The sequence below is a fragment of the Terrapene carolina genome, unplaced genomic scaffold (genome assembly GCF_002925995.2).
Source record: "Terrapene carolina triunguis isolate 2854851 unplaced genomic scaffold, T_m_triunguis-2.0 Scaffold58, whole genome shotgun sequence".
Taxonomy (NCBI): Eukaryota; Metazoa; Chordata; order Testudines; family Emydidae; genus Terrapene; species Terrapene triunguis.
Genome location: NW_020664409.1, coordinates 75,503,004 through 75,529,044, shown reverse-complemented (window position 1 = coordinate 75,529,044; position 26,041 = coordinate 75,503,004). Strand labels below are relative to the sequence as shown.

The 26,041-nt window shown below is 41.7% G+C and overlaps 1 protein-coding gene across 1 annotated transcript in view; it reads right to left on the bottom strand.

Annotated features, from left to right (window-relative positions):
- The window catches only part of LAPTM4B (lysosomal protein transmembrane 4 beta), a 92,306-nt gene extending 67,294 nt beyond the window's left edge, over nucleotides 1-25,012 (bottom strand). The window contains exon 1 of the mRNA XM_026659136.1: nucleotides 24,911-25,012. Within this exon, the coding sequence (XP_026514921.1) occupies nucleotides 24,911-25,012 (102 nt within the window). The remainder of the gene's footprint in view (nucleotides 1-24,910) is intronic.
- Between the last annotated feature and the right edge of the window lie 1,029 nt (nucleotides 25,013-26,041).

Sequence of the window (26,041 nt, the reverse complement as noted above, 5' to 3'; positions counted from 1 at the left end):
TATTTTAACAGTATAATGGAATTCACTTATTTGCTTCATGCTCTCTCACAGAAAAGTAGAGAACAGATGATAGAAACAAATACATACTCCTCAAGAGGAGAAAAAAATATAGAAGAATTTAAGATGCCTGTGGTATGCTATTTAAAAGTATGAAAGCATCATCCTTTTGTATGGATGTACTCAGAGAGCCCTCTTTTTTTCTCCATTTGGAAACATTCAGATTTCACAAATGATGGAACAACCCTTTGAGACTCCTTAACACAGCATTGTAGGTACCAATCAATACATAATTAATTGCCTGATCAAAAGTCTATTTAACTCGGTGAGAATCTTTCCATTGACTTCAATGAGCTTTGAATCAGATGCAAAGATTAGATTTTATCTGATACTGAAATACAGATGTCAAATAACTGATTTTTGCAATACCTTCCAAAAGCATTGACGGGTTGGACCCCCCTTTCCTGGGTCCCACTGAACCCACCCGTTCAACCAGCCTGGGCTCCCTCACCCTGTCCTGCTGTGCACACGCAGAGGTAGGGACACGCCCAGCTGCAGAATCACACAGTCTGCAATCAGCTGCGTGGGAAAATTCAGCTGGGGGAATTGCCCAGCACTCTGGTGCACACACCCTCTGGAGTGTAAACCCAAAATTATATTGTCTTGTGCGATATAGAGATCGATACAGTCAGGGCCATCCCTAGCCATTTGGATGCCCTCCACTTCCTGCCGCTGCCGGTGAGTGCGGGGTCGCTGGGGGAAGAGGTGGAATGGGGGCGGGGCAGAGGGAAGGGTAAAAGGCAGGGCGGAGGGAGTTGTCCGGGGCCCCACACCCCCTTAGGGATGGCCCTGCCCCTTGCAGGCGGGGCCGGCCGAGGGATAGGGCTGGTCGCTGGGGCTGATGCTGTCGCATATGCAGCACGCAGCTGCCTAGGGCACCATGAAATTTGGGGCAATTTGGTGCCCCAGATTTCATGGTATGTATGTGTGTATGCAGCGTATGCCTAAAGACGTCCCTGTATACAGTGTAAGCTCGTGAAATTCGCTCCCTCCCTCAATGTGGAGGAAGATATGCACAGCTTTCCCTCCCTCCCCCCAGTTATGAATTGCATAAACTGTGTTTTAGAATAAACAACAAGTTTATTAACTACAAAAGGTAAATTTTTTACTGACTACAAATAACTTCTCACCCTAAATGTTGTTTCAAGCAGGTTACAGAGTTTCTTGAAGGTAAACTGCACTGCTTACAGCATAAATCTCCAGGGATTCCTTTTACAGGCTGACCTTTCTCGCCTAGGCTTAGCCCCTGCCGCTCCCTCCCCACAGCTTAGTTCATTTGTTTCTTCAGGTGTTTTCAGCAGTGTTCCTTCTTGGGTGGGGAGGCAGTGGAGAAGAGCCCAGATTAACTCACTCCCCAGCCTTAAATAGGATTTGCATATCCTTTGCATAGAATCCTTTGTTCCCCATTTTTGACCCCCATCCCCTTCCCATGGAAAAGTATCAGCATTTCAAGATGGTATCCTGTACCAGGTAACATGATCACATGACCCTGCAGTTTCAACGCAGCATCCCAGGAAATTTCTCAGGAAGGAGGGAGATTAGTATCTTCAAAGTCCCATTGGCCTTCCTAATGGCCCATCCAGGCTGATTGCATACTGTCTGGGGGGCGTTCCCCAAGTACACACAGTTGTAATTGTTACATAGTCAATATTCCTAACTTCAGATACAGGAATGATACATCCATACAAATTGGGTAATTACATTCAGCAAATCATAACCTTTCCAAGGATACCTCACATGACCCATATTGCATAAAACATAACTTAGTTATCCCATATTCATATCATAACAATATTTCTATGAAGACTATGGGGCGTAATGTCACAACATGATCTAGAAAAGAGTAAGAGAAGATTACACTACTTCCCTGGATTGGCAAACACCAAGTTGGTAATGAGCATGTGGAGTGAAATCCTCATCCCATGAAAGCCAGTAGGAATTTTGTCATTCACCTCCATGGGGCCAAGATTTCACCCGAGGTATTTCATATTCTTCAGCTAATGCATAGTGTAATGAATAACAAAAATACTTAGCATTTTTCCTCAAACTGTTTCACAAACATTAAGTAACTAAGCCTCACATTACTCCTGCAAGGCATATTATCCTCATTTTACACATGGAGAAAGAGATAGAGAAAGGCTTTGTGATATGCTTGAAGTCAAAGCAAGTCAGTGTCAGGAACTAGGCTTAGAACCCAAGTCTCTGACTATGAGGCCAGTGCTTTAGTGATTAGACTACATTGCTTCTTATGAATACAGCGCTACCCAACAAGTGCTGGGAAGAAGGTAGGAGGATGGAGACACAGGTTTAAGGGGCCAAATTCAGCCCTCTTTGCTTTTGCCTCCAAAATGCCCTGGGTAGACCACTTAATATATAGACCATTCCCTTAAATCTACACCCTGCCAAGGCACACTCCTCTGTGGCTCTGGATGACCTGCACAGTATGAATTAGATGAGTTTTTGAGGAATGGGGAACAAAATGTGGGCTCTGCTAAGCTGCCCATCCTGCACTGGCACAAGGGGTGGCCTTGATTTGACTCCAGCTCATTTAGAGTAATGAAACCTTTGCCCCTTAACCATATGGTTAGACAGCCAGATACCAAGATACTATTGCAATGGATACCCTAAAAATACCTTAGACTAATTAGATAGAAAGATGAGATAGATGACAGTCAAAACAATTACAAATCTTATCAAATACACTGATGTAAGAAAGAGGTTGAACCTTCTTAACTGAAAGATCAGGACTCTCAATAATCACTCGCTAAATTGAATATACCCTTCTGCAAAACCTGGGAAAATAGACAGACATTGCAACTTATCCTAATGGAATACAGATGCGGGAGCTGTCATATCAAAGGGGAGCAAGTCCCAGAGTAAAGGTCCTATCACTAAAATGCCCCACCACCAGCCCTCTCCCATTTAAACCAGGCAGCAGTTAGCTCAATGACCGCCGCCAATATCAAACGGCTTTGTACCACACAAGGAGCGAGGTGGTGTTATTCAGGACCAAAACATCTTATGGCCTTATAAGTCAAAACTAACACCTCTAAATGCATTTGCAAAGCACCTATTTAGATACTTATATGGTCATCATCACCATAGTATCTGAGGCTCAGATTTTTAAAAGTATTTACGTGTTGCTCCAGTGAGTGCCTTGGAAGCGAAGGCAAGCAATCAGAAGGCAGTGCTGATCTGAGGGCACATATACTGTGCTAGTGGTGTGAAGCAACATTAAGAACTGTATTGTGCACAGGCTGAATGTTCTGAATACATGTAGCCCTATGTAGACCACATTATGGCAATCCAGTCTCAAGGAAATGACATGTACATAACTGTAGGGAACCCACAACTTTAATAAAAAGGTTGTATCCTCTTACCCATGTGCAGATGGGGAAAAACAACCATCCCCCCAAAAAATCTTGACAACTACTGTTAGCTGGCCATCCAGACACAGTTAGAGATCCAGCAGATGTGACACCCGAGTTGTGATCCAGCAAAATGAACAATTGGCACACTCCCCCAACTGGAGCACTAAAATAATCTCTGCCATCTCTTCCATTTGTTTCTCCTCATGCAGAAGAGAAGGGGCCAAAGAACGGAAATGTTACAAAGTGCCTTTGGGACAGATGAGCAATTTCCCCAGCATCTCCTCATAAAAAAATTGATCATCAATCCATGCAGGGCTCCATAGGCAGGTCCACAACACCCACAGTCAATGGAATCAAAGGACAGATCTAAAAGAATCAGAACAGATATCATATATTGCCAGAAGGAGATAATTAACTAGTGCAATCTCCGTACCATAAAAAGGCCAAACCTCAAACTGAGAAGGATTGAAACCATCTGAGGAATGCAGATATTGCTATAGCTACCTCACCACAACCTTCTCAATAATCTTTCCTAAATATGGTAAATTTTAGACACTGAGACAACTGGAGAGTTTGTCAGTTCCTATATGGTTTCTTATGTGGGGGTCCAGTAATCACTTATACCAGGCAACTTGCCTTCCAAAGAGAGGACAGTCAACTCTAAAAACATCCTCAACATCTTCCTGCTACATTTCTCTAGCCAAAGAAAACACATTCTAATGCAGAGCTCATAGCTCTAGCAATTCTAGCTCCTCTCATGTCTCAGGGAGTGACACCATCTGAAATTCAAGCAGAGAAAGCTGGTTTTCTCCTCCTTCTCCATACATGATACTGTAACCATGGAAGCAGACATCTTGGCCTAAACCCAACGGATTTTATCTGCAGAGAAACTTGAGAACTCTTCAGAGCAAGAATCATTCAGTGCCGTTACCAGCTCTTGGGAGCAGGGGCATTGTTTAGTAAAAAACAGTATTTCAATACAGTATTTTACATTTTTGAAAGCAACAAAAATTTCATATTTTGATTTTTTTTGGTGAATGTTTTCATTTTTATAATGAAAAAAATTCAAAATGAATGAAGTGAAAAATTTGTTTCCAATTGAAAAATTTCATTGTTTTTGTTTTATTGAAAACTGAAAAATTTTGTTTTTCAATGTAAAGTTTTTAAGTTTGCTTCTCACTTCCTTTCTTCCCCTCTCTAAAATAATCTCCCCCCTCTTTTTCCCCCCCACCACTTTCTCTCCCTTGTTTCCTTCTCCACCCCCTTGTTTCCAATGCAATACTGTGAGTTCTAACCAATCAAAATATATCGATAAGAGGTTATAACCTGAGAAAAGGAGGGGATGTAAACACGGGAGAGAGGAGAGAAAAAAACAAATTTTAGCTTGAAAATGCTAAACTTTTTTTTTTATTTTTTAAATGAAAAGTGAAATTTTTCATCCTTGTGCTTGCGTCTCCTAGCCAGGTTCTGCACATACTGCAGAATAACGCGCAAGGTGTTTACAATGCTCACAACAGCAGCGGTGAGCTGAGCGGGCTCCATGCTTGCCGTGCTATGTCATCTGCCTGGGTAACCCAGGAAAAAAAGGTGTAAAACGATTGTCTGCCATTGCTTTCACAGAGGGAGGGAGAGGAGACTGACGACATGTACCCCAAATCATCCGCAACAATGTTTTTGCCCCATCAGGCATTGGGAGTGTAACCCAGAATTCCAATGGGCAGCAGAGACTGCGGGAACTGTGGGATAGCTACCCACAGTGCACTGCTCCTTGAGTCGATGCTAGCCACGGTATTGAGGACGCACTCAGCCGACTTAATGCAATTAGTGGGGACATACACAATCGACTGTATAAAATCGATTCCTAAAGATCGACTTCTATAAAATCGACCTAATTTCGTAGTGTAGACATACCCTCAAATTTCATACAGATGATGACTTGTTTATACTATACACTGAAATGTACTATACTATATACTATACACTTAAATGTAAGTACAATATTTATATTCCAACTGATTTATTTTATAATCATATGGTAAAAATTAGAAAGTAAGCAATTTTTCAGTAATAGCGTGCTGTGACACTTTTGTATTTTTATGTCTTATTTTGCAAGCAAGTAGATTTTAAATAAGGTGAAACTTGGGGGTACTCAAGACAAATCAGACTCCTGAAAAGGGTACAGTAGTCTGGAAAGATTGAGAGCCACTGGCTTAGCATACTATATATAACCTCATCAGAATCAGGCATATTTTGTTTTGCATACAGATATGGATACAGTTAACAGTCTTGGACTACAAATCATCCCCTCTTAATCTATTTCATGCTAATAGTGTCTGTCATGATCCTTTTCTTGTTTACTTAAGTGTTGTTAGATTAAGTTTGGCCTCTATTGGCATCTTTACTATTTCTTTCTGATCCCTGGAATTGATCCCCTCTGCCACTGGAATTTTATCATCTCAATATCTTATTTGATAAGGTTCATATATATTGAAAGAACATAAAACAGTACATAGAATAGCGAGGAACAAGAAGGATGACACAAAATCCAAGGAGTCCTTTTTTTATTTAGTCCTGTAGTGTAGACCAGGGCGGAGTTTGTACTGAATTTGCTAGTGCTTTTTATGTGGCCAGTTGTAAAACTAGGCAAATATCTAGATAAGTTGATGTACCCCCTGGAAGACCGCTGTGTACCCCTGGTTGAGAACCACTGTGCTAAGCTACAGCCCTGTGATTGTGCATAATGGAAAATTAAGTCATAGCACTAAGAATCAGGAAAAGTGTATTGTATTCCTGACTCTACCACAGACTCACCCCATGAGCTGGAGCAAGTGACGTAGGCCCTGATTCAGCAGTCTCTGTCTGTTCAACGAAGCACGTAAGCACATCCTTACCTTTGAGCATGTACTTAAACCAGAGATTCACTTAAGCACTTGCTTAAAAATGTTTTATTAAACTGGGGGTGTATACTCTGCCTCAGTTTCCCTATCAAATGGGGATTCTTCCTTGTCTCAGAAGGGTGTTGCGAGTTATTCAGGTCCTACAGTGATGAGCACCTAAGTATATAAAAAATAAACAATATTAATCTGGGTGGAGGAGGCAGGTAGAAAACTACGTAACAGTAATCTTGATTTTAGCTTTCACTTTATAATCTACATAGAATCTTTAAAAAAAAAATTTCAAAAAGCATCAATAAAAGGGCATAATTATATAAGACGCTCCTGGAGCTCAGGAAATCTTAGAATGCTTTGCCTCATACAATACTAATCTACCAGACGAAACAGAAGATATTTATGAATGAAGATGATTCTGGCTGGGCAATGATTAGTAGTGAAATACTATTTGAATTCTGTGTCAGACAAACCTCTGTGCTACATGTTCTGAACATTACTTTTTTTTTTTTTTTTAAAGGGAAGCAAAATTATTTGATACATAACAATAGCTAACATAACCCAAAGGGCTTAATTTAGCATCTATCCACAGTAATTGCTAAAATGAGCTTCCCTATATATAAACATTTTAATAAAGCTGAGGAAATTTTCAGGCAAACAAAAAAAACTGAGTTAAGATAATGTTATGGCTGAAAATATCTATAGAATTGTTAAGAACTAATTGAACACTTTTGAACTCTGTAGTTTCTTTCTAAAAAGAAACAACCCCCCAAAAAACTAATTAAAAAGTCCAATCATATTTTATAATACCTTGATATTCAAAGTTATCGTGACACTTGGAGAAAGTCAGAAAACACAACCATACAGATCACCTGAACTATCTTAATTCTGTCCCCTCTCCCTCTGCCCTTCCACTCCATACGTTCTGTGCAGCTTTTGGCCCAGAAGGTTTTAATTACGAATCTGAAAGAGGACAGTTTGTACATTGAGAGGACACCTGACCCCTTCAGCAGAACAGCACTTTTAATTTTAAGTTTGATTTATATACCCTTTAGCTCCTTCCACGGAATTAACAATGGGTCAGGAGACCTAAAGTTCTTTATCCTTTACAGGTAGAATTTTAGGTACATTCTTTGTCACTAGAAGGGGAAAGGAGAACTAAGTAATTTCATATTCTGATTCAAGTGAAAGCAAGAGGCCATTTTAGTTCTTGAACCAACCTAATTGTTGCGAGAGACTGGAGCAGATTGGTGTAAGGATGTAGACAGGGTGCTCGGCAACTGTCTGACCCTCTTCATAGAAACTATCGCAACAAAGAAGAGTAATTTAAGGGTCATTCGCCTCAGAGGACATGGGGCCTAGGGGTGGGAAGCTGGCAAAAGTAGCAATGGGCTAGAGTTAAGTAGCAGATGGGAACAAGCACTATCTGACAGTGTCAAGAGGCATCAAGCCCTTCCTCTGGGATTTTTCTTTGGCAGGGAGAAATATGCATCCATGTCATCAACTGAGTTAGTGAAGGAGAAGGAGGCTTGTCAGCACACCAAACAACAGGGAATAAGACAGTCGGAAGAGAAAGGGTCTGGCTAACAGTCTCCCTTCATAGCTTTCGAGGGGGTTGAGATTAACATTTTCAGAAAGTGATAAGAGGACTAAAGTCAGGTAGAAGGCCTGACCTTTGGTGTCAGGGTAGACTGGAAGCCTTCCATAGAATTACAAAGTAGTTATTATTAGCCACAATAACAAATCTGTTTCAGTTTGGAGGAAGGAGAATTGAAGGGCTAGCTGGTACTATGCCTCTAAGACATTTTACTATTAGGGAAACCAGGTCAAGCAAGATTACCTCTCCCTCTGAGAAAGATGGACTCAAGGTTTTCCTACATTTTCCACCGAGGTTTATGCAAAATAGGTTTGTCAGAACTAATGGGAGGTGAACAGCTCAGAGACAACAGGTATATCAGAGAATGTGTCAATCAGCAGTTGAAAGTTCTGGGAAAAGCAGCAGCAATATAACCCATATGTTAACCTGACTGTCAGAGTAGATATTTCTTGTTCTTCCTTCCCTGTATTCAAGCCATCTGGTTCATGCTGAATAAAACATATATCCTCTTTGGACCAAAGTATCTGGAGCTGCTGCTGAGGACTGACCACACAGCAAGGCAGACATGGTAGTGATATGCAAAGTAATGCATTGTATAGAGAAGGTAGACCAGGTTCTCTTATAGTACTTAGGACTCGTCTAGATGAACAGTTAGTACATGGCATACAAATGTGCTGTAGCTTTACACCCCAGCTTGCCATGCACTAACTGTTCATCTAACCCAGCCCATATCCACTCTCAACAAAGAACAAGGGAAACGGAAAGGCAGCAATTTAAAGATGGATTAAAAGGGAAACCCTTTCCCTCCATGACAGTGTTAGTCTGTGAAACTCATCATCACAAGATACTACAGAAGCCAAGAGCTTAGCACAGAGGTTTTCAAACTGTGGGGCATGCCCCCCCTAGAGGGGTGTGGAGGAACAGTCAGGAGGAAAAGCAGTGATGCCAGGAAGCTCAGTCTTCAGCCCCACATGGTAGGGCTCGACAAGGGAGTGCCACATCCACCCCAACTCCCCTCTTTTTGTTTGGGTCAGGGGAGACAACCAAAAATTGTAACTTGGGGGGGGGAGGGTGCTCAGCTCAAAAAATTTGAAAGCCACTGACTTAGTAGGATTCAAAAAGGATTAGCTATATACATGGAGAAAACAGTGCAATCTGGAATTCTTGTCGCTTAAGACAAATTCGTAAGAATTGCCAGGTTGTTACTTCAACTTGTCATCAATGTGATGACAGCAAATGGTCCAGCAGATTCAAACTGGCATATTAGAGGTGCAGAAAATATTTTAGTTATTCTTTAAATACATCTTAATTTTGATTATTGTAATGACACTAAGTACTGAACTTTAAGTCTATGCCGAATAAACTGATAGTGGAAATCTAGCATGATTTACAACCACTCTTCTTTGCAAATGACTCTGCTATTGCCTGCTGGCAGACTTTTAAGAAGCCCTGAAGTCCAACCAACACACTTCACAACAGACTTGTCTCAAATGAAAAACAGAAATTACAGAATTTGTACAAGAAAGTTTAGATGGATACAACATGCAAGGTGCACACTAAATAGCTTTCTGCCTCCCTTGGGACATCAGTTTAATTTGATAAGTACGACAGTTAAGCGTAATGTTAATCCTTTACAGTTTGATAAATAGAATATTCATATGTAAATGTATCAATGGTTTCTGTGTTACTTTTTTTACTGTACTGGGAAAGAGCTGTACCTGCACTTGGGCAGGGACCTGAAAATTACCATTGATGGATGGCTGCTACCGAGAACCTATTCAGTGGACTGGGATCTGAGAAATATAACCCATCCCATTATGCAGTGTGTGTTCACGTTAGAATATTGTTATGACAAGCTAGAATTCCTGTTTAAAGATATCTAATCAAAGAGACTTCATAAAGTTAGACAGAGAAGCCAGCTATATAAAGAGCTGATATCTATTAAATCCATATTCAACATGGGTTAGTTGTTTAAGTGAACAATGATGAATGGTTTGATTCTCCCATTGTAGTTCTCAGCTTCCAAAAATGGATTCATGAACCCTACAAGTGATTCTTAAATAAGCATGATGAAAACATTTAAGGGGAATTTTTACTCTCAGTCTTAGAGCGGAAAGATGTTAATGAGAGACACAAACACAGACTGAGGGTAGGGTATGACCTTACGTGATAAAAAAACTGATCCATTTGAGACAGACAAAAAAAGATGCAAAGGTATTCAAAGAAAACTAGACTTCCCACTAATTTGAACACACTTCACAACATAAGGAAGGTACTTCATGACACTTTCTTTTGTTCAAAGCTATCAGAAACAAAGCCTGCTTTGCAATAGAAATAAAATTACAGGGAAAAGATTAATTGAAAAATTCAGGTATAAGGTATACAGAATTTAAAATCTGTTCCCTCATTCATACCGAGACCTGAAAGTGCTTTGCAGACTTCAACATACTGTTCAGCAAACATACTCCTATCCTCCAACACCTATTATATTTCAATTCTGACACCTCTTTTCAGCAAAGGCTGCCAAGTGTGGTGTTTTTGTGATGTGAACAAATGAGTTAGACCAAACAGGGATAAACAGAGAGAGACCAAGTTCGTTTCAGGAAAAGTTGCAAACTAAACACTTGTAACAAAGGCCCTTTAGTTGTCCACAGAACATGTACAACAGTTAGTGGAAGTGTGTTATTACTGCAGTGCCCTTCCTCAACTCTGTTCTGGAGTGACTGGCGATCACAGAATCATAGGACTGGAAGTGACCTCAAGAGGTCATCTAGTCCAGTCCCCTGAACATATGGCAGGACTAAGTATTACCTAGACCAGTGTTTCCCAAACTTGTTCCGCCGCTTGTGTAGGGAAAGCCCCTGTTGGGCTAGGCCAGTTTGTTTACCTGCCGCGTCCGCAGGTCCAGCCGATTGCGGCTCCCACTGGCCATGGTTCATTGCTCCAGGCCAATGGAAGCGGCGGCCAGTACATCCCTCAGCCCATGCCACTTCCAGCAGCTCCCATTGGCCTGGAGCGGCGAACCGCGGCGAGTGGGAGCCGCGATTGCCGGACCTGCGGACGCGGCAGGTAAACAAACCGGCCCGGCCCGACAGGGGCTTTCCCTACACAAGCAGCTACACAAGCAGCATCCCAAGTTTGGGAAACACTGACCTAGACCATCCCTGACAGGTGTTTGTCTCACCTGCTCTTAAAAATTTCCAATGATGGGGATTCCACAACTTCCCTGGGCAATTTATTCCAGTGTTTAACCACCCTGGCAGTTAGGAAGTTTTTTCCTAATGTCCAACCTAAACCGCCCTTGCTGCAATTTAAGCCCATTGCTTCTTGTCCTATCCTCAGAGGTTAAGGAGGATATATTTTTTCACCCTCCTCCTTGTAACAACGTTTTACATACTTGAAAACTGTTATGTTCCCTCTCAGTCTTTTCTTCTCCAGACTAAACTCAATGTTTTTAATCTTCCCCCATAGGTCACGTTTTCTAGACCTTTAATCATTTTTGTTGCTCTCCTCTGGACTTTCTCCAATTTTCCATGTCTTTCCTGAAATGCGGTGCCCAGAACTGGACACAATACTCCAGTTGAGGCCTAAACAGTATGGAGTAGAGCGGAAGAATTACTTCTCATGTCTTGCTTACAACACTCCTGCTAATACATTCCAGAATGTTTGCTTCCCCACCCACCCACAACAGTGTTACACAAGTTGACTATTCATATTTAGCTTGTGATCTACTACGACCCCGAGATCCCTTTCTGCAGTACTCTTCCTAGCCAGTCATTTCCCATTTTGTATGTGTGCAATTGTTTGTTCCTGCCTAAATGGAGTACTTTGCATTTGTCCTTACTGAATTTCATCCTATTTTCTTCAGACCATTTCTCCAGTTTGTCCAGATCACTTTGAATTTTAATCCTATCCGCCAAAGCACTTGCAATCCCTCCCAACTTGGTATCGTCCGCAAACTTTATAAGTGTACTCTCTATACCATTATCTAAATCGTTGATGAAGATATTGAACAGAACCAGACCAAGTACTAATCCCTGCGGGACCCCACCCAATATGCCCTTCCAGCGTGACTGTGAACCACTGAGACCTACTCTCTGGGAACAGTCTTCCAACCAGTTATGCACCCACCTTAAAGTAGCTCCATCTAGGTTGCATTTCCGAAGTTTTTTTATGAGAAGATTATGCAGGACAGTATCAAAGTCAAGATATATCAAATCTACTGCTTCGCCCCTATCCACAAGGCTTGTTGCCAGTAGCGTAGCGGGGGGGGGAGGGGGAAGAGCAGGGGGAGCAGCCGCTCCCCACTGAGCACATTCCCCAAAAGTGGTGCCTTTTTAATTTTTTACTCTCACCCCAGCCGCTTCGGATCTTCGGCGGCAATTTGGCAGTGGGTCCTTCAGCCGCTCCAAGTCCTCAGCGGCAGGTCCTTCAGCCGCTCTGGGTCTTCGGTGGCAAGTGCTTCAGTCTTCAGCGGTTTTTCCTTTTATTCCCCCCGCTGCATCGGCGCCTTTTTTTTTTTGCTCCCCCTGCTGTTATAACCTGGTTACGCCACTGCTTGTTGCCCTATCAAAGAAAGCTAGTAGGTTGGTTTGACATGATTTGTTCCTTGACAAATCCATGCTGACTCTTACTTATCACCTTATTATCTTCTAGGTATTTGCAGATTGATTGCTTAATTATTTGCTCCGTTCTCTCTCCAAGTACTGAAGTTAAACTGACTGGTCTGTAATTCCCCAGGTTGTCCTTATTTCCCTTTTTATGGATGGGCACTGTATTTGCCCTTTTCCAGTCCTCTGGAATCTCTCCCATCTTCTTTAGGAAGAGTGAGTAGTTATCCATATATCTAATCCATCAGCATTTCTAAACCATCCATCACACTATCATATAGGTGTCATTCAGTCCTTAGCCTCTCTGCTATGACTGAGGACAAACAGTGCCAACTAGTATAATATGTGATTATGGGGTTTGTGATGTGGACACTTAGTAATTGTTTGAAGATCATCAACTAATTTCACAGAAGGCCGCTGAAAGATTACTGCTTGTCTGGGCTTGACTCAAACTGGCGTCAGGGAAGAAAAAAGTGTGGTATTCTACCACTAGTCCTTGAGTTTTCCATTCCTGGGACTTCTGGTTTACACAACAATTTCATTCTGATCATTTTTATATTATTTGAAGTCTTTGGATATAGTTGGTTTTTCCTCTTACATCTATCGAAATCCCAAGAACATGTGTTTAAAGTAATGCATGCGTCAGAAATCGGGGTGGTGGATGGGACAGCTAAATTTTCTGTCTGAGGCTAGGTCTACACTACAGCGGGGGTCCGACCTAAGATACACAACTTCAGCTACGTGAATACCGTAGCTGAAGTTGCGTATTTTAGGTCGACTTACCTGGCGGTGAGGACAGGGGAAAGTCGACCGCTGCCACGCTGCCGTCGACTCCGCTGCTGCCTCTTGCCGCGGTGGATTTCCGGAGTCGACGGCAGAGCGATCAGGGATCGATTTTATCGCGTCTTCACTAGACGCGATAAGTCGATCCCAGAAAATCGCTTGCCTGCCGCCGGACCCTCCGGTAAGTGTAGATGTACCCTGAGAAAGTCTGAGCTATGGCTTTTTGCACTAAAAGTTAATTCCCTACCTTGGCTTTTTTCTTATTTACACTATGCATTACTACTCCAGTGAGAAACAGGCACACAGTTCGACATCAAACCATGTAAACCTTATTAATCCAAGAATTTGGATCAATTATTTTATACAATCAAAAGAGATATGCAATCCCTATGAAAGCCCTGTGACATGCCAATGGTACCACTATTTGTATGCAAGAAGTCTATCCTAGCATCATTGTGCAACCCTCTGTACTAAATTAATTATATAAGGAAACCGAGAACAGCAGACTGTATGGTACAGTAGCTGAACCTGATAATCCCTAACTTGGTAAATGTCAAGCCCACATTAATCTGACAGGCCCTAGGCCAGCTGCAATTATCCCTGGAGCTGAAACATGCAACTTTGCAAAAGCAAAAATTTCTGCAGAGCTGAATTTCAACTGAAAACTTTTGTCCTGAGTATTTAAAAATGGTTCAAAGTATCTCCTGATAAAACAAGAACTTGTTCAATAAAAACCAGAAGCAAAATGGAAGAGAGCTCCAGGGCTTGAAAACATTACCAACAGCCCTCTTTTAGCTAAAGGACTAACCCTGCTGTAGCCATAAGAAAAATAGGAGACCTATGGCAGGGACCAGAGCAGTGCCCTAGTTAGAAGCCCAGTGTGTTCCTTCCCCAGAACTTGCTAGGAAGGGGGTCACTGTTCACCTGCCAGCAAAGCACTGCCTCTTGACCCTGCCAGGGTTCCTAAATGTCTGATCAATTTGGAGCACCCTCCTTCTCTTGTTGTGAGTGAGAAGGAGCTTGGCTCTGACCTCTATCCCCCTACTCCTGGCTTCCGGGTTTAATGGGAGCTTTCAAGCATTGAAGCTCAGGGTGCAGCAGTGAATCCAACCAGATACTTGCCAGCACTTACCCACTTACCGGAAAGAGTTCTTGCTTTGCCAGTAGCCAGGCCATTTACAAGCCTTGCCAGGCCAAACTTAGAACACATGCGTGACCTGGAGAAATAATTAAAGAGTCTAATTTAAACTTCCAGGATCTTTGCAGTCAAAATATGTCTCAGGCAATAAAATGAGGAACGGGAAAAAAAATACTGTAAATTACACTCTTTTGGTATTTCACATAAACTCCGTATGTCCAGGATGAGACAGTAACTGTTTTTTGCCCGACGTCAGTATCGCCAATAGTAAATTTACAAAGCTTAATATGTTAATCTCTGGTTCACCATGGAATGCAGATTAACAGCAACCTTTAATCAAAACCTCTAAACATAGTTCACATGGACTCCTTGCTATAAGTGCGGTCAAGATTATATAAGATCTTACATTTTTATGTAAAACAAATGTAAATATCCATGTTTGTTATATTCTAAACCAATCTTTGCCTCCCTCACAAGTGTGTGTAAACTTTGTCACACTCATAATCAATCATTTGTTTTCTCACAAAAAGGATCAAACTTTTCAAAATAATCCCAATGGCTTTACTACAGATTTAAAGAGCCTCTTTTTGAAAATAGAAACGTTTAAGATTGTTGATTTCTAAACTTCTACCAATGAATAAACAATTATATAAAAGTGACAGACAACTTTGTCTCAGCATGCTTATTAAAAGGTAACCTGGAGCTTTGTTGCATCAGTCATCCTTTTCGATTATTCATATACAGTTTAAAAAAAAAAAATCATGGGTTGACATTTTGGAGATGTTTGCATATGAGTGGATGAGAGGGTTAGAGCTGAAAAAACAACACTGAAATCCTTGTGCTGTGTTACAGGCTAACTTTCAGTCCCCCATTTCCTTAAGAGGTTGTAGAGTCATCACCTACATTTTTTAAAAAAAAAAATTTTTAAATAGTGAGAGCTGGTTAGAACTAACAAAGTCCATTTCCACTAGAACAGCTCCTATGTTCAAATTTAGCATAGCACATGTGCTAGCCTGATTATCTGCACTAAAAATGGAAAACAGATGTTTGGGGAAACTGTATGAAAGAATGCTTGGAGACGTTTTTAAATTGTCCTTGCATGAGTTCAACCTTCCTCCCTATGATCATTCTCAGACCGTCAGGGCCTGCTCCTGTCACCTCTGACTCTGCTTGCCAGGGAGGTACTGCTTACTATGTCATTGACTGTATAGCCTCAATTCTTGTAGAGAATACTCATTTTGTGGGTAGTTCCCTTGATTAGATACTATCCAGCTTGAGTTAAGGGAAGCAGAATCTGACCGTGACAAGTCTCAGCCCTGGTTTCCCCGTGGTTAAGTCTTTCCACTGGAAGGCAATTCATGAAGCAAGTAATGAATCATTGTATTTTAAACTATTTCTCTACAGTGCTAACAGGCAGGCCTAGGTGTATTCATTTAATTCCCTTTCTCAAAAAAACATACATTGGGAAAACAGAACTCAGCATTCACAGAAAACAAGCAAACTCCATGGACTGAGGGTCTTTGTGGATTTTCCAGTTTTCTGCAGAATCTAAGTGTTCATTTTGTAAATCATGTTCCTAGCAGGAGAGATTATTATTAAGTTGCTTAAATGTACACAGAATTTTAAAGACAAATATTGAGTCATTGTGACCATCATCATTACAATTATTTGTATTTCCTCCTACCTTCAGGCCAAATCATGGCCCACGGATCTGCCTATGGACCACATCACGCACTGAATGGGGAATTAGCCACCTCTTTGGCTCCATTCCACTCTTCCCAAGATCCTGCAGAGGGCTCACCTTGGGTTTTGGGCTACCATACACTAGGGAGAGGCAGCCACTTGGTGGGCCCAAACTGGTTCCAGTCCTGTGAACTTTCCTCAGGAAAAAGTAATACAGCCCCGAGCTCTCTTAGCTTATCCACAGGCTCGCTCTGGGGTGAAGAGACCTCTTTAGGGGAGTTGTTGGAGGCAGCTGTGACCATCGGGGGGAACTTAACAGTGAGGATCTCTTGGCACCACACTGCCAAGGAGTGGGAAGAGATACTGGGTCTCCACAGCTGGCAGAGCAGCCACAGGGATTGCCTGTGTGTCCTGCAAATCCCAGAGGACCAGACAGACAGCTCATTCAGCAGGGGCAAAGAAACCCCAACACCACAGTATGAGGGGAAACTCCATGGGCAACGTTTACTGAGATTTCTTCCCTTGGTTCCCTCCCATGGATCTGATTACAGAAGAGGGGAATCCAGCCCTTCATCATCACACAACAGTTATCAAAATAAGCTTATAAAAACTGAGAGAAGCTGGAGGGCCGTCCTAGAATCCATTTTCTTGATATAAAATATGGAAAGCTTATGGTTTGTAACAAACACATTACCCCCCCCCCCCATACTGCATTCACCATGCACCTGGAACTCTCATGAATTAGCACTGGGTGCTGTTATTCCCCATTTTCTAATACAGCACTTTACTGTGTTCGTTGCTTATATCCAGCAAAGCCCCCCATTTTACAAGTTTTAAATATATTTATTTATTTGTATTTAAGGAAAACTAATTCTACTGACATTTTCATTTTGGAATCTCCTGTTTTTCACAAAAGTCTCTTTCATCCTGCAAACCTTCACCAGTGTGAGTAGTTCCATTAAAGTTAACAGGAGTACTCATAAGTAAAAATTTGCCACTTTAAGACCAGCAGGATCAGGCCATAGCTGCTTGAAAAGTTCTCCAGCGCAGGATATAGCTTCAATATTGATCATATCTATCTGAACTCCTTGCTGTAATATTGTTATGACTTAAATACAATCAAATTCTTAAGATATGAGGACAATAGTACTCTTTAAATAGGTATTTACGCACAGGATCACTCATGCTATTTTTCTACTGGATTTGAAAAATGGAGCGAGAATGAAAGTGACATGATACACTCCCAAAGAAAATATTTTGCATCTATTTTGGCTTTGATTTCTATCCCACTAACTTCAATGGGGAGTGCTCCGCTTAAAAATCAATGGCACAATGTGGCCTTTGTGAGAAGTACCTTGTTTTGCCTTCCAACTACAAAAATATTAGTGCCATTAAAATTCAGAAAATTAGCACTGTGCTTTGCTGTGAAAAAAATTGATGCTGAACTAGACTGAACTGCCTCAAGTTTCCAACTAGTGATAAACTGCAATAAAATCAAGAGTCAAATGTTAAGATTGAAAGTTCATATTAAGTGTCGCTCCCAAATAACAGATTCAAGTACAAGTATGCAAAGCTACAAACTCAGAGATTTGTTCTATGTTCTTATGCCATGTCCCTCACTGTGGTACTTGTGCAACTTAATAGCTAGTTTTTCATTAAATACTATAGATTTTTTTTAAAAAACAATTATATTCTCCTTTGACATTTTCCTCTTAGAACCCCTGTTCAAAAATGGAACGGACCGCTGGCAAGCGCCACACCTGCAGGAAAAAGAAAAGGCTGATGCTGAATTGTTGGACAGCTCCCTTCAACACAGTGAAGATAGCTCAGTGGTTTGAGCAATCACATTAAAGAAAGCTTTGGGGTGGGTCAGTAGGGGACCAGGAATGAGAATGCACTAGTGCTATAGCTACATGGAGGGGCATGGCATATACAGGATAGCAAAAATGGGGAGGGGGGAGGGAAAAACATGCCTCTCATCCTTTAGAATCTATGTTTCAGTATAGACTTTTAGGTCTTGATGGAAAAAACACTTAAGCACATGTTTAACTCCACTGAATTTAAAATTAAACACATGCTTAGTATTTTCATCTTGTGGCTTGATCCTGTTCCAGATCGATGCAATGGAAAAATTCTCACCGTCTTGAATGGTGCAGGATCAAGTCCTTCGTGCTTACATAAACATCCCTCACTATGCATCTAGGTAATGGAAAATCCTTCAAAGAGAATGGCAGTACATCTGACTCTGTTTTAGTTATTTAAAAAACAAACAAGGAACAGTCAGATTACTGATAGCTTGCATTAATAATTGCTGTTACGGAGCTTTGCAAAGAGGATATTATTACTGATTAGTCAACATTAACTGGACAACTAGGACTCGTACAAGCATCATTTCTTACGTTTTTAAAATGCTATGATAATTTCAAAATAGAAATCTATTGGTTTCAGTCCCAATGCAGTTTTGGACAGATTACTGTCATAACAATTTAATTAGGAATAATTACCCAGAAGTCGTTTTCTCATTTTTAATTTATAATACTTGCAGCTAGTTTGCACACACAATAAGTGTGATTGCTTATATTTGACCTCATATTTCATGTCTGATATTACAGGTGAAATTTAAAGCCCTCATGAAGTGCAAAAAACTAAAACAAACCTCTGAACTGAACTGGTTGCTAACACTATGAATAGCCATTACTCCCTTCCCCTCTGCTCAGACAGCCAAACAATCATCCCCACTTTATTACAGAAGATAATGTTTGCACTGAACATCCCAACTCCTCCGACGAGCCTTTCCCCTCCCAGCACATGATTCAGTCCTGGAAATAAAATGTATTTGGTATTATTAATTAAATAACTAAATAGAATCTATTCAGCATCAGCCCAATAGACTGTGCTGTCAGGAAGTTTTTCTGATATTCATCCCACTATATTTACCCACTCCACTCCCCACAAGTTACCTTTTACATTAAAGTACTTTGTTTTTACCTATAGAACATATTGTTTTACCAGAAGGAAATTGAGACACAGTGGCTGTAAAAACACAAAGTCTTTTTGTTCTGTGTTTGTACAGCACTTAGCACAATGGAACTCTAGTTCATGACAGTAACACAAATAATAAATAATAGTTCTCTGATCCATCACATTCTAATGTGAGAAGGCAATGTTACATATTTGTTTCCCTGCTAATCCTATTATATGAAACTATGTTAAGTATTCTGTACAGCATTGTGTGCGTATTGGGAGTGTGCACAGACACTGCCCCTTCCTCATGTGACAGTAATATCCTCTACATTTCACAAATGCGAAACACCACAAAATAATATGAAAAAGAACATAAACTACATAAAATGAAAAACTCTCCCTGCAGCAGCAGCTCCTGTCCAGCAGGGCTGGGCCTGACTCCCCACTCCAGGCTCACAGATTTGCAGAACCACTCACATTTGGCCTGCCCTCCCCTCCCCAGTCATGATGAAGGGGGTGTCCAGGCCACATTTTAACGAGACTACAACCTCATGTGGCAGGTAGCTATGCCCAGAGCGGGGAGCTGGGCCCAGCCCTGTGGGACAGAAGCTGCCACTGTGGAATGGTCTCACTCTGCAAACCATCCCCCACCCCAGGTCTCCCACCCAACTAAGGAAAGAGGATAGGGAAGGGTTCCCTGGGTCTAATGGGGGGGAGGAGGGGTGGCTGGGCGGGTCTCAGTGAGGAAAGGGGCAACTTAAGGGGGGTGGGAGTGCCCAGTAAGGGGTCCCTGGGGAAACAGAGAGGGGACTGGAGTGGGGTGGGGACTGCAAAAGGAAGCAGTAGGGGTTGGGAAGATCCGTGGTGTCCCATGAGGTTTGTGTCACTGAGTGGGATGGAGAAGTAGGGATTACCTGGGGGCTACAGAACTGGGTAAATTTCAAGGGGGGAACCTAAGTAGCTGTCTGGGTGGGGAATAGTGGTGGGGGTTGTTAAACAACTCAATGCGTGGAATAATACATTATACTTAATAAAATGATGTAGCATAGATTAACTGGGTTTATACATGGTTTACATTTATATATAGTCATCTGTGTATTTTATTAATTTAAATGTAATAAAAAAATAAAACATTTTAATGGATAAAATAAAATGCCCCAAAAATAAAATGAAAACTTTAAAATAATGTCATAAGGCTCTAGCAATATCTATGTAACAAAATGCTCTGATTATGCCACTTTGACCACATCACCTGCACTCTGCTCCCTAAACTCTCTGCCAGTGGTACTTCCAGTATCCCAGACTGCTGAGCAGCTTCAAACAACCTGCCTTTACTGGTCAGGGATATTAAAAATAGTGACAGCAAAAACATTTTTACAGCTCTCTGAAATATTTCCACAGCCATTTTCCATAAAATATTGTCCTGCAGAGTGCATAACGATGTGGGAAATATCAACATTTTTTGGTGTTTATTTGAGATAATCTGCCTAATTCACTTGTGGCTTTGCTATTCATAAGTAATACAACTGTCTCAAAATCAGGCAGATAAACCTACCATCATCTATTTATAAATATACCCACCATTCTATGAATTACAAAGTCACAGTTGATATCCTGAGATACAAAAAGCTTTTCATAAATGACAATAACCTGTGTCTTTTCAACCAGGTTAGCTGATTATTAAATAAATCAGTAAGTAATTTGTCTCTGTATATTTGCTAGTGGTAAATTTCTTCATGAACTCTTACCCCCATTCATCAAGAATGTCTATTGCATTTACAGCCTTCCAACTTTAATTTTAAATGATCTACAACCATATGGCATAGAATACCAGGGTTGGAAGGGACCTCAGGAGGTTATCTAGTCCAACCCCTTGCTCAAAGCAGGACCAATCCCCAGACAGATTTTTGCCCCAGATTCCCTAAATGGCCCCCTCAAGGATTGAATTTACAACCCTGGGTTTAGCAGGCCAATGCTCAAACCACTGACCTATCCCTCCCCCCTCCATGAATGTCATGATTTAATATCAGTTTGAATAACTCAAAAATTCATGTTGAAGGATATTTGTGCAAAAAGCGGAGAAGAAACTAAAGAGGGATATAATGCAAGTTAAGGAATGTTTTATAGACAAAAAAGAAAAGAAAACATTTTAACAGTATACAAATGATGATTTAGTGAGTTTTAAGAAGAAGTAGCTAATTTGAAACTACATTTTCCTTAACCAGATTTCAAGAAAATAAGATAAAAATTAAAGTTGTTGCTGAAAAGAATTGCCACACAAGTTTTACTCACTTGGAGGATTAGATAATACAGGCTGCGATTCAGCAAAGCACTTGAGTACCTGTCTAACTTTAAGCATGGTCTTATAACTAATTGAAGTCAATAGGACTTGAGCACATGTTTAAAATTAGACATGTATTTAAATGCTTTTCTAAATGGAGATGGACTTAAGCATACGCTTAGATGCTTTGCTGAACCAGGGCAATAGTATGGAGATAGTATGTCTTACGCATTGTCTCAATTAAAATGACAAGTATATATTTATTCATATGTAAGTTTAACTGTTGCATTTAAGTTCCCATTTCTTATCTAAAATGTTCTTTTAAAAAATTATTTGAAAGCCAAAATGTCTTTCACCTAGCTTTTCTTAAGCCAGGATAGAGAGGCTTCATCCAACCCTGCACACTGAAGTCAGACTGAATAAAGCCATGCGTCCTGGAAGAGCTGCTCAAAAGCTTTTAGGAAATGAAATTAAAACACATGACCACAATGAAAAAGGAACTCTCCTTCAGCACTATAAATATCCCAGATACCATGGTACATGCCTGCAAATGATTTCATTTAACTATATTATATTAAAGTAAAAGCAATACATAGCTAAATCAATGTCTAATTTACTCAGCAGCGTAACATCTGTTTTATAGGACACAGACTGTTTTATATGAATTCTAACAGATCAATGTCAACTTAGCCTTTTAATTACTCTGATGAATTTATTTAACAAGATGCCCTACATCAACTACAGCCTTGCAATTTCCACTTGTTTCCAAAGGAAATTTCAGGGGTTAGTAAGTAAGTCTGGGTCTAATCTGTAATACCACATATCTGAAAAAAAATGGATAGTCTTGGAGTCAGATTCAGACTCTGGTCTCTTGTATCAAGAGCTGGAGAAGACTGAACATGGCATGAAATACATCTGCATAGTCTGAAGCAATGAACCAGATTTCTTTATTATAACAACATGTTTGCAAATCCTGCAATGGCAGCACTGACCTCTGCGTAGCTGATTTCCCTGCATTGCTACCCAAGGAGTGGAGACATGATAGTCAGAAATTGGATTCATGCCTCTAGTGCAGTTTGCCTCACTAATTTCCTATAAAAGCGGTAGGGATGAAGAACCTTTTCTGGTAAGAACACTCATGTATTTTTTTAATTTATTCATCAAACATACAAAAAGTCCAAATACTCAATTATCTGGCAAATAAAGAACTGCAATACTACTAATGACTATAAAAACCTTCCAAATTCCTCATGTGAACACTAACCATGGATATCAGAAAGATTTCCAGCCTAATACCAGTATATGTTTAATATATACCATCAATAAAATAAACCTTGATTTGGCTAATGTTGTAATTTACCATTTGCTACCCCTACATTCAACACTGGTTTTGGAAATTTATTTAAAAATGTGCAAATGTTGGGTTTTTTAACTATCATAATTTCATTGCACAGCAGGGCTACTTTTTGTTTAATGTTACTCTAGCGTCATTAGTTTAGTGCTATGTGACCATTCAATCCAGCCTCAAATTAAAACAGGGAATCACGTAAACGACAATTTAATATGCAACGTTTAAAAGTGCACTTTTTTCATGTCATGAACATTGTTTATCTTCTAACTTAGGTAGCATCTAAATGGGATTCTCTGAGTTCTTTATGGTCAGTCTAGGAAGGAAACTGCTTGCAGATTTACAGATTGTGGCAGCCTAGAGGGAATTACTGTATTTTATAAGGATTATGTTGCTAATAATACAACCCTTTAGAGGCTCTCTCCCCAGAAATAGCCACTCTCCTGAAAAGCAGCATTAGCAGCTGAAATCAGTATTCCACACCAGCTACCAGCAACAATCGAAGATGCAGAACAATAATTATAAAAGGCAAAGTATGAAAGCACTGGAAATAAACATGGACTCAGGCAGGAGATTGGGGATTCTTATTATTTGTGTTACAGCAGTGCTCACAATGAACAGGTCCTTTCTGGACATTTTGAAGCAGAACTCATTGAAGTTGCTGCTTAAAAATCAGTAGCAAGATGTAACCCAGAAACAGACACAATCCCTAGCCCAAACTAGAGTTTAAAATCTAAGAAACAAACAACAAATGAAAGGATAGGGGAGAGATGAAACCTAGACAACGAAGAATTTGTAAATTTTAAATAATCGGTTATCCCCATCTAGCCCTCTGTCAAGCCATTAGTGGTTAGCCGTTTATGATACTATAACAGTTTCTTTTGATAGTCAATGGAATCACCTTCCATTTCAATATAACAGAAATTATTTTATACAAATATTGACTGGCTCAGAGGGGAACAGCAGTTAGGTTTTCCCTTTGGACAGTGTTTTTCTGGAAACTTTTGTGTTACGCTGTCCAAAGCAAAAGGTTGTTGGTAGTAGGCACAATTTCAGGAGCTATTTTTACATGAAGCTGACATTTATTTGTTTTACTGATATTTCCACTAGACAGCGTCATGGGTTGTCTTATTAGCATGCACTGAAATCTTTGAGCCCACTTCCTCTCCCCTGCACCAGCGGAACCACATTGGCTTAATTCAGCTACCCCTGCTTTACACCAGTGTAACTGAAAAGAGAATCAGGCCCAAATGCGCATTGCCTGTTCAAAGCGCAAAACGGGGCTTTGACTTGCCAGCCTCTATGAAGTCTCTACTAAAGGAAAGCCAATAAGTATGAAACACTGAGGGAATTAGTGAACCTCCTTTTTCAAGCAACCACAATGACCACATTGCCTAGCCTTTCCATAGATACTCTCATTGGACACTGGTGAAGACCCCAGCAGGACAAAAAAAGAGAAAATCTGGGCCCTGACAATATTTGGTCCCAGCTCCCCCCCCCCAAATTCTACTGTCTAACAGAGCTAGTGTCAAATCGAGTTGCTGCTTTTGCACCAAATCCCCCATGCCCTGATGCATCCTGCCACAACAGCACTGCAAAATCCTCTATCTGGCCCCTGGATCAGCTAATTTTTGTCCCCAACTCTGAAAATTCCCTGGCTAAATAGAGAACCTATTTAGTGGCTCCTACTGCACCTCAAAAATCTGACGTGCCCGTGACCAACAGCAACACAAACATTGGGATCTGGATCCTGCCAAGTTCTGGAATTTGGGGTGCTGGGGCCCAGAACTGGCAGGGTCTAACTTTCAACCATGCCCCCCTCCCAGACCCAAGCGATGGCCCCTTTCACATGCACCATAGAGGACAAGGGCCCACGTCCAGCTTTGGCTGTTCGGCTTCTACCACTCCCGACTCTTGGGACAAACCCAAGGGAAGGAAGCGCATTTTCACAGGGGTCCCCTGTGCTTCCCCCACCTCCTCAGACCTCCCGCCCCGTTTCTCCTAGGAGCGTCTCCTGCACCCCTCTCCCCAGAGAGCAAGCTCCGGGGCCCATTCCCAAGCCAGCCCAGCCCGACCCTCAGGAGGGGGAGGGGGCAGCTCCCGCCCCGGGACACCCACGCCAGCCCCACCGCAGGGTGCAGCCCTGGCTAACGTGCTGGGCTATGGCCGCTCCCTGCCAGCTTCGCTCACCAGGTACCAGACGCCGAGGATGATGGTCCCGGTGCGCACATGGCAGCACAGGCAGCAGCTGTTGGAGTAGAACCGAGCCCACGGGGAGCTCATCGTCCTCATCGCCTCGCGGCCGCCCTGCGCAAAGCTCCGCTTCCCCCTGGAGCCGCCCGAGGGTGCCGGGGCGCAGCGAGCGGCGCCTGCTGGAGCTTCTGTGGGGCCGAATCGCCGCGCGAGCACTGCGGCGGCTGAGCACCGAGCGCAGGAGGGAGGGAGGGACACCGCGTGGGCAGCGCGCGCCATCAGCTGCCCCCTCCCGCCCCCAGTTCCATGACGTCACCAAATCTCTAGCCCTGGGAGAGAGAGAGAGAGACCCATCGGGCCGCGCGCGCCCCAGGCGGAAGGATGGGGGAGGGGGGTTCCCACATGGATAAAGCGGGCACGACACGTGCCGGCAGGCAACTGCCATCGACTCCGGTGTCTCTCTCTCTCTCCTTATACCTGCAGTTCAATTGCTGTGACAGTTCCAAGCACCAGGCCAGGGGACGTGACCAAACCCCTCAGTGATGCTCCCCAGCAAGTCATCTGCCTTGAAAAAACGCCTTGTATGCAGTCAGTGTAAGTGTCAGGGTGACAGAGAGCAAGTGTGAAAAATTGGGACGGGGGGAGGAATAGTTGCATGTATAAGAGCCCCTAATATAGGGACATCTGGTCACCCTAACAGTGGCTGACTGATCCGTGTGCATGTTTACATTGTTGGGAATAGGAAATGTAGATGCTTGGCTGGATCAGACATGGGCCAGTTACACAATGCAGCCTCTACCATAGAAATACCCAGGTAAACCACTTCACTTTCTTTTGGGTGCTATTTAATTATAACAATTTGTTCTAATAAAGATACTACAGTAAATTGCTGTAGAACAATGGTGTGATGGAATACACCCTTGTGTTCACACCCTGCACGCTATTGTAATAACACTGGTCTACAATTTTTGAAAAGTCATCTGCTTCAGAGATAAAATGTGCTATTTATTATGTATTTTGATGTGCTGAATTCAAATATGACAATTAAAACAACGGATTGGCTACTGTTTCTAAGATATTTAAGTTTTTACATTTTATGTCTACGTATAGTGTGTAGATAGAGTTTTA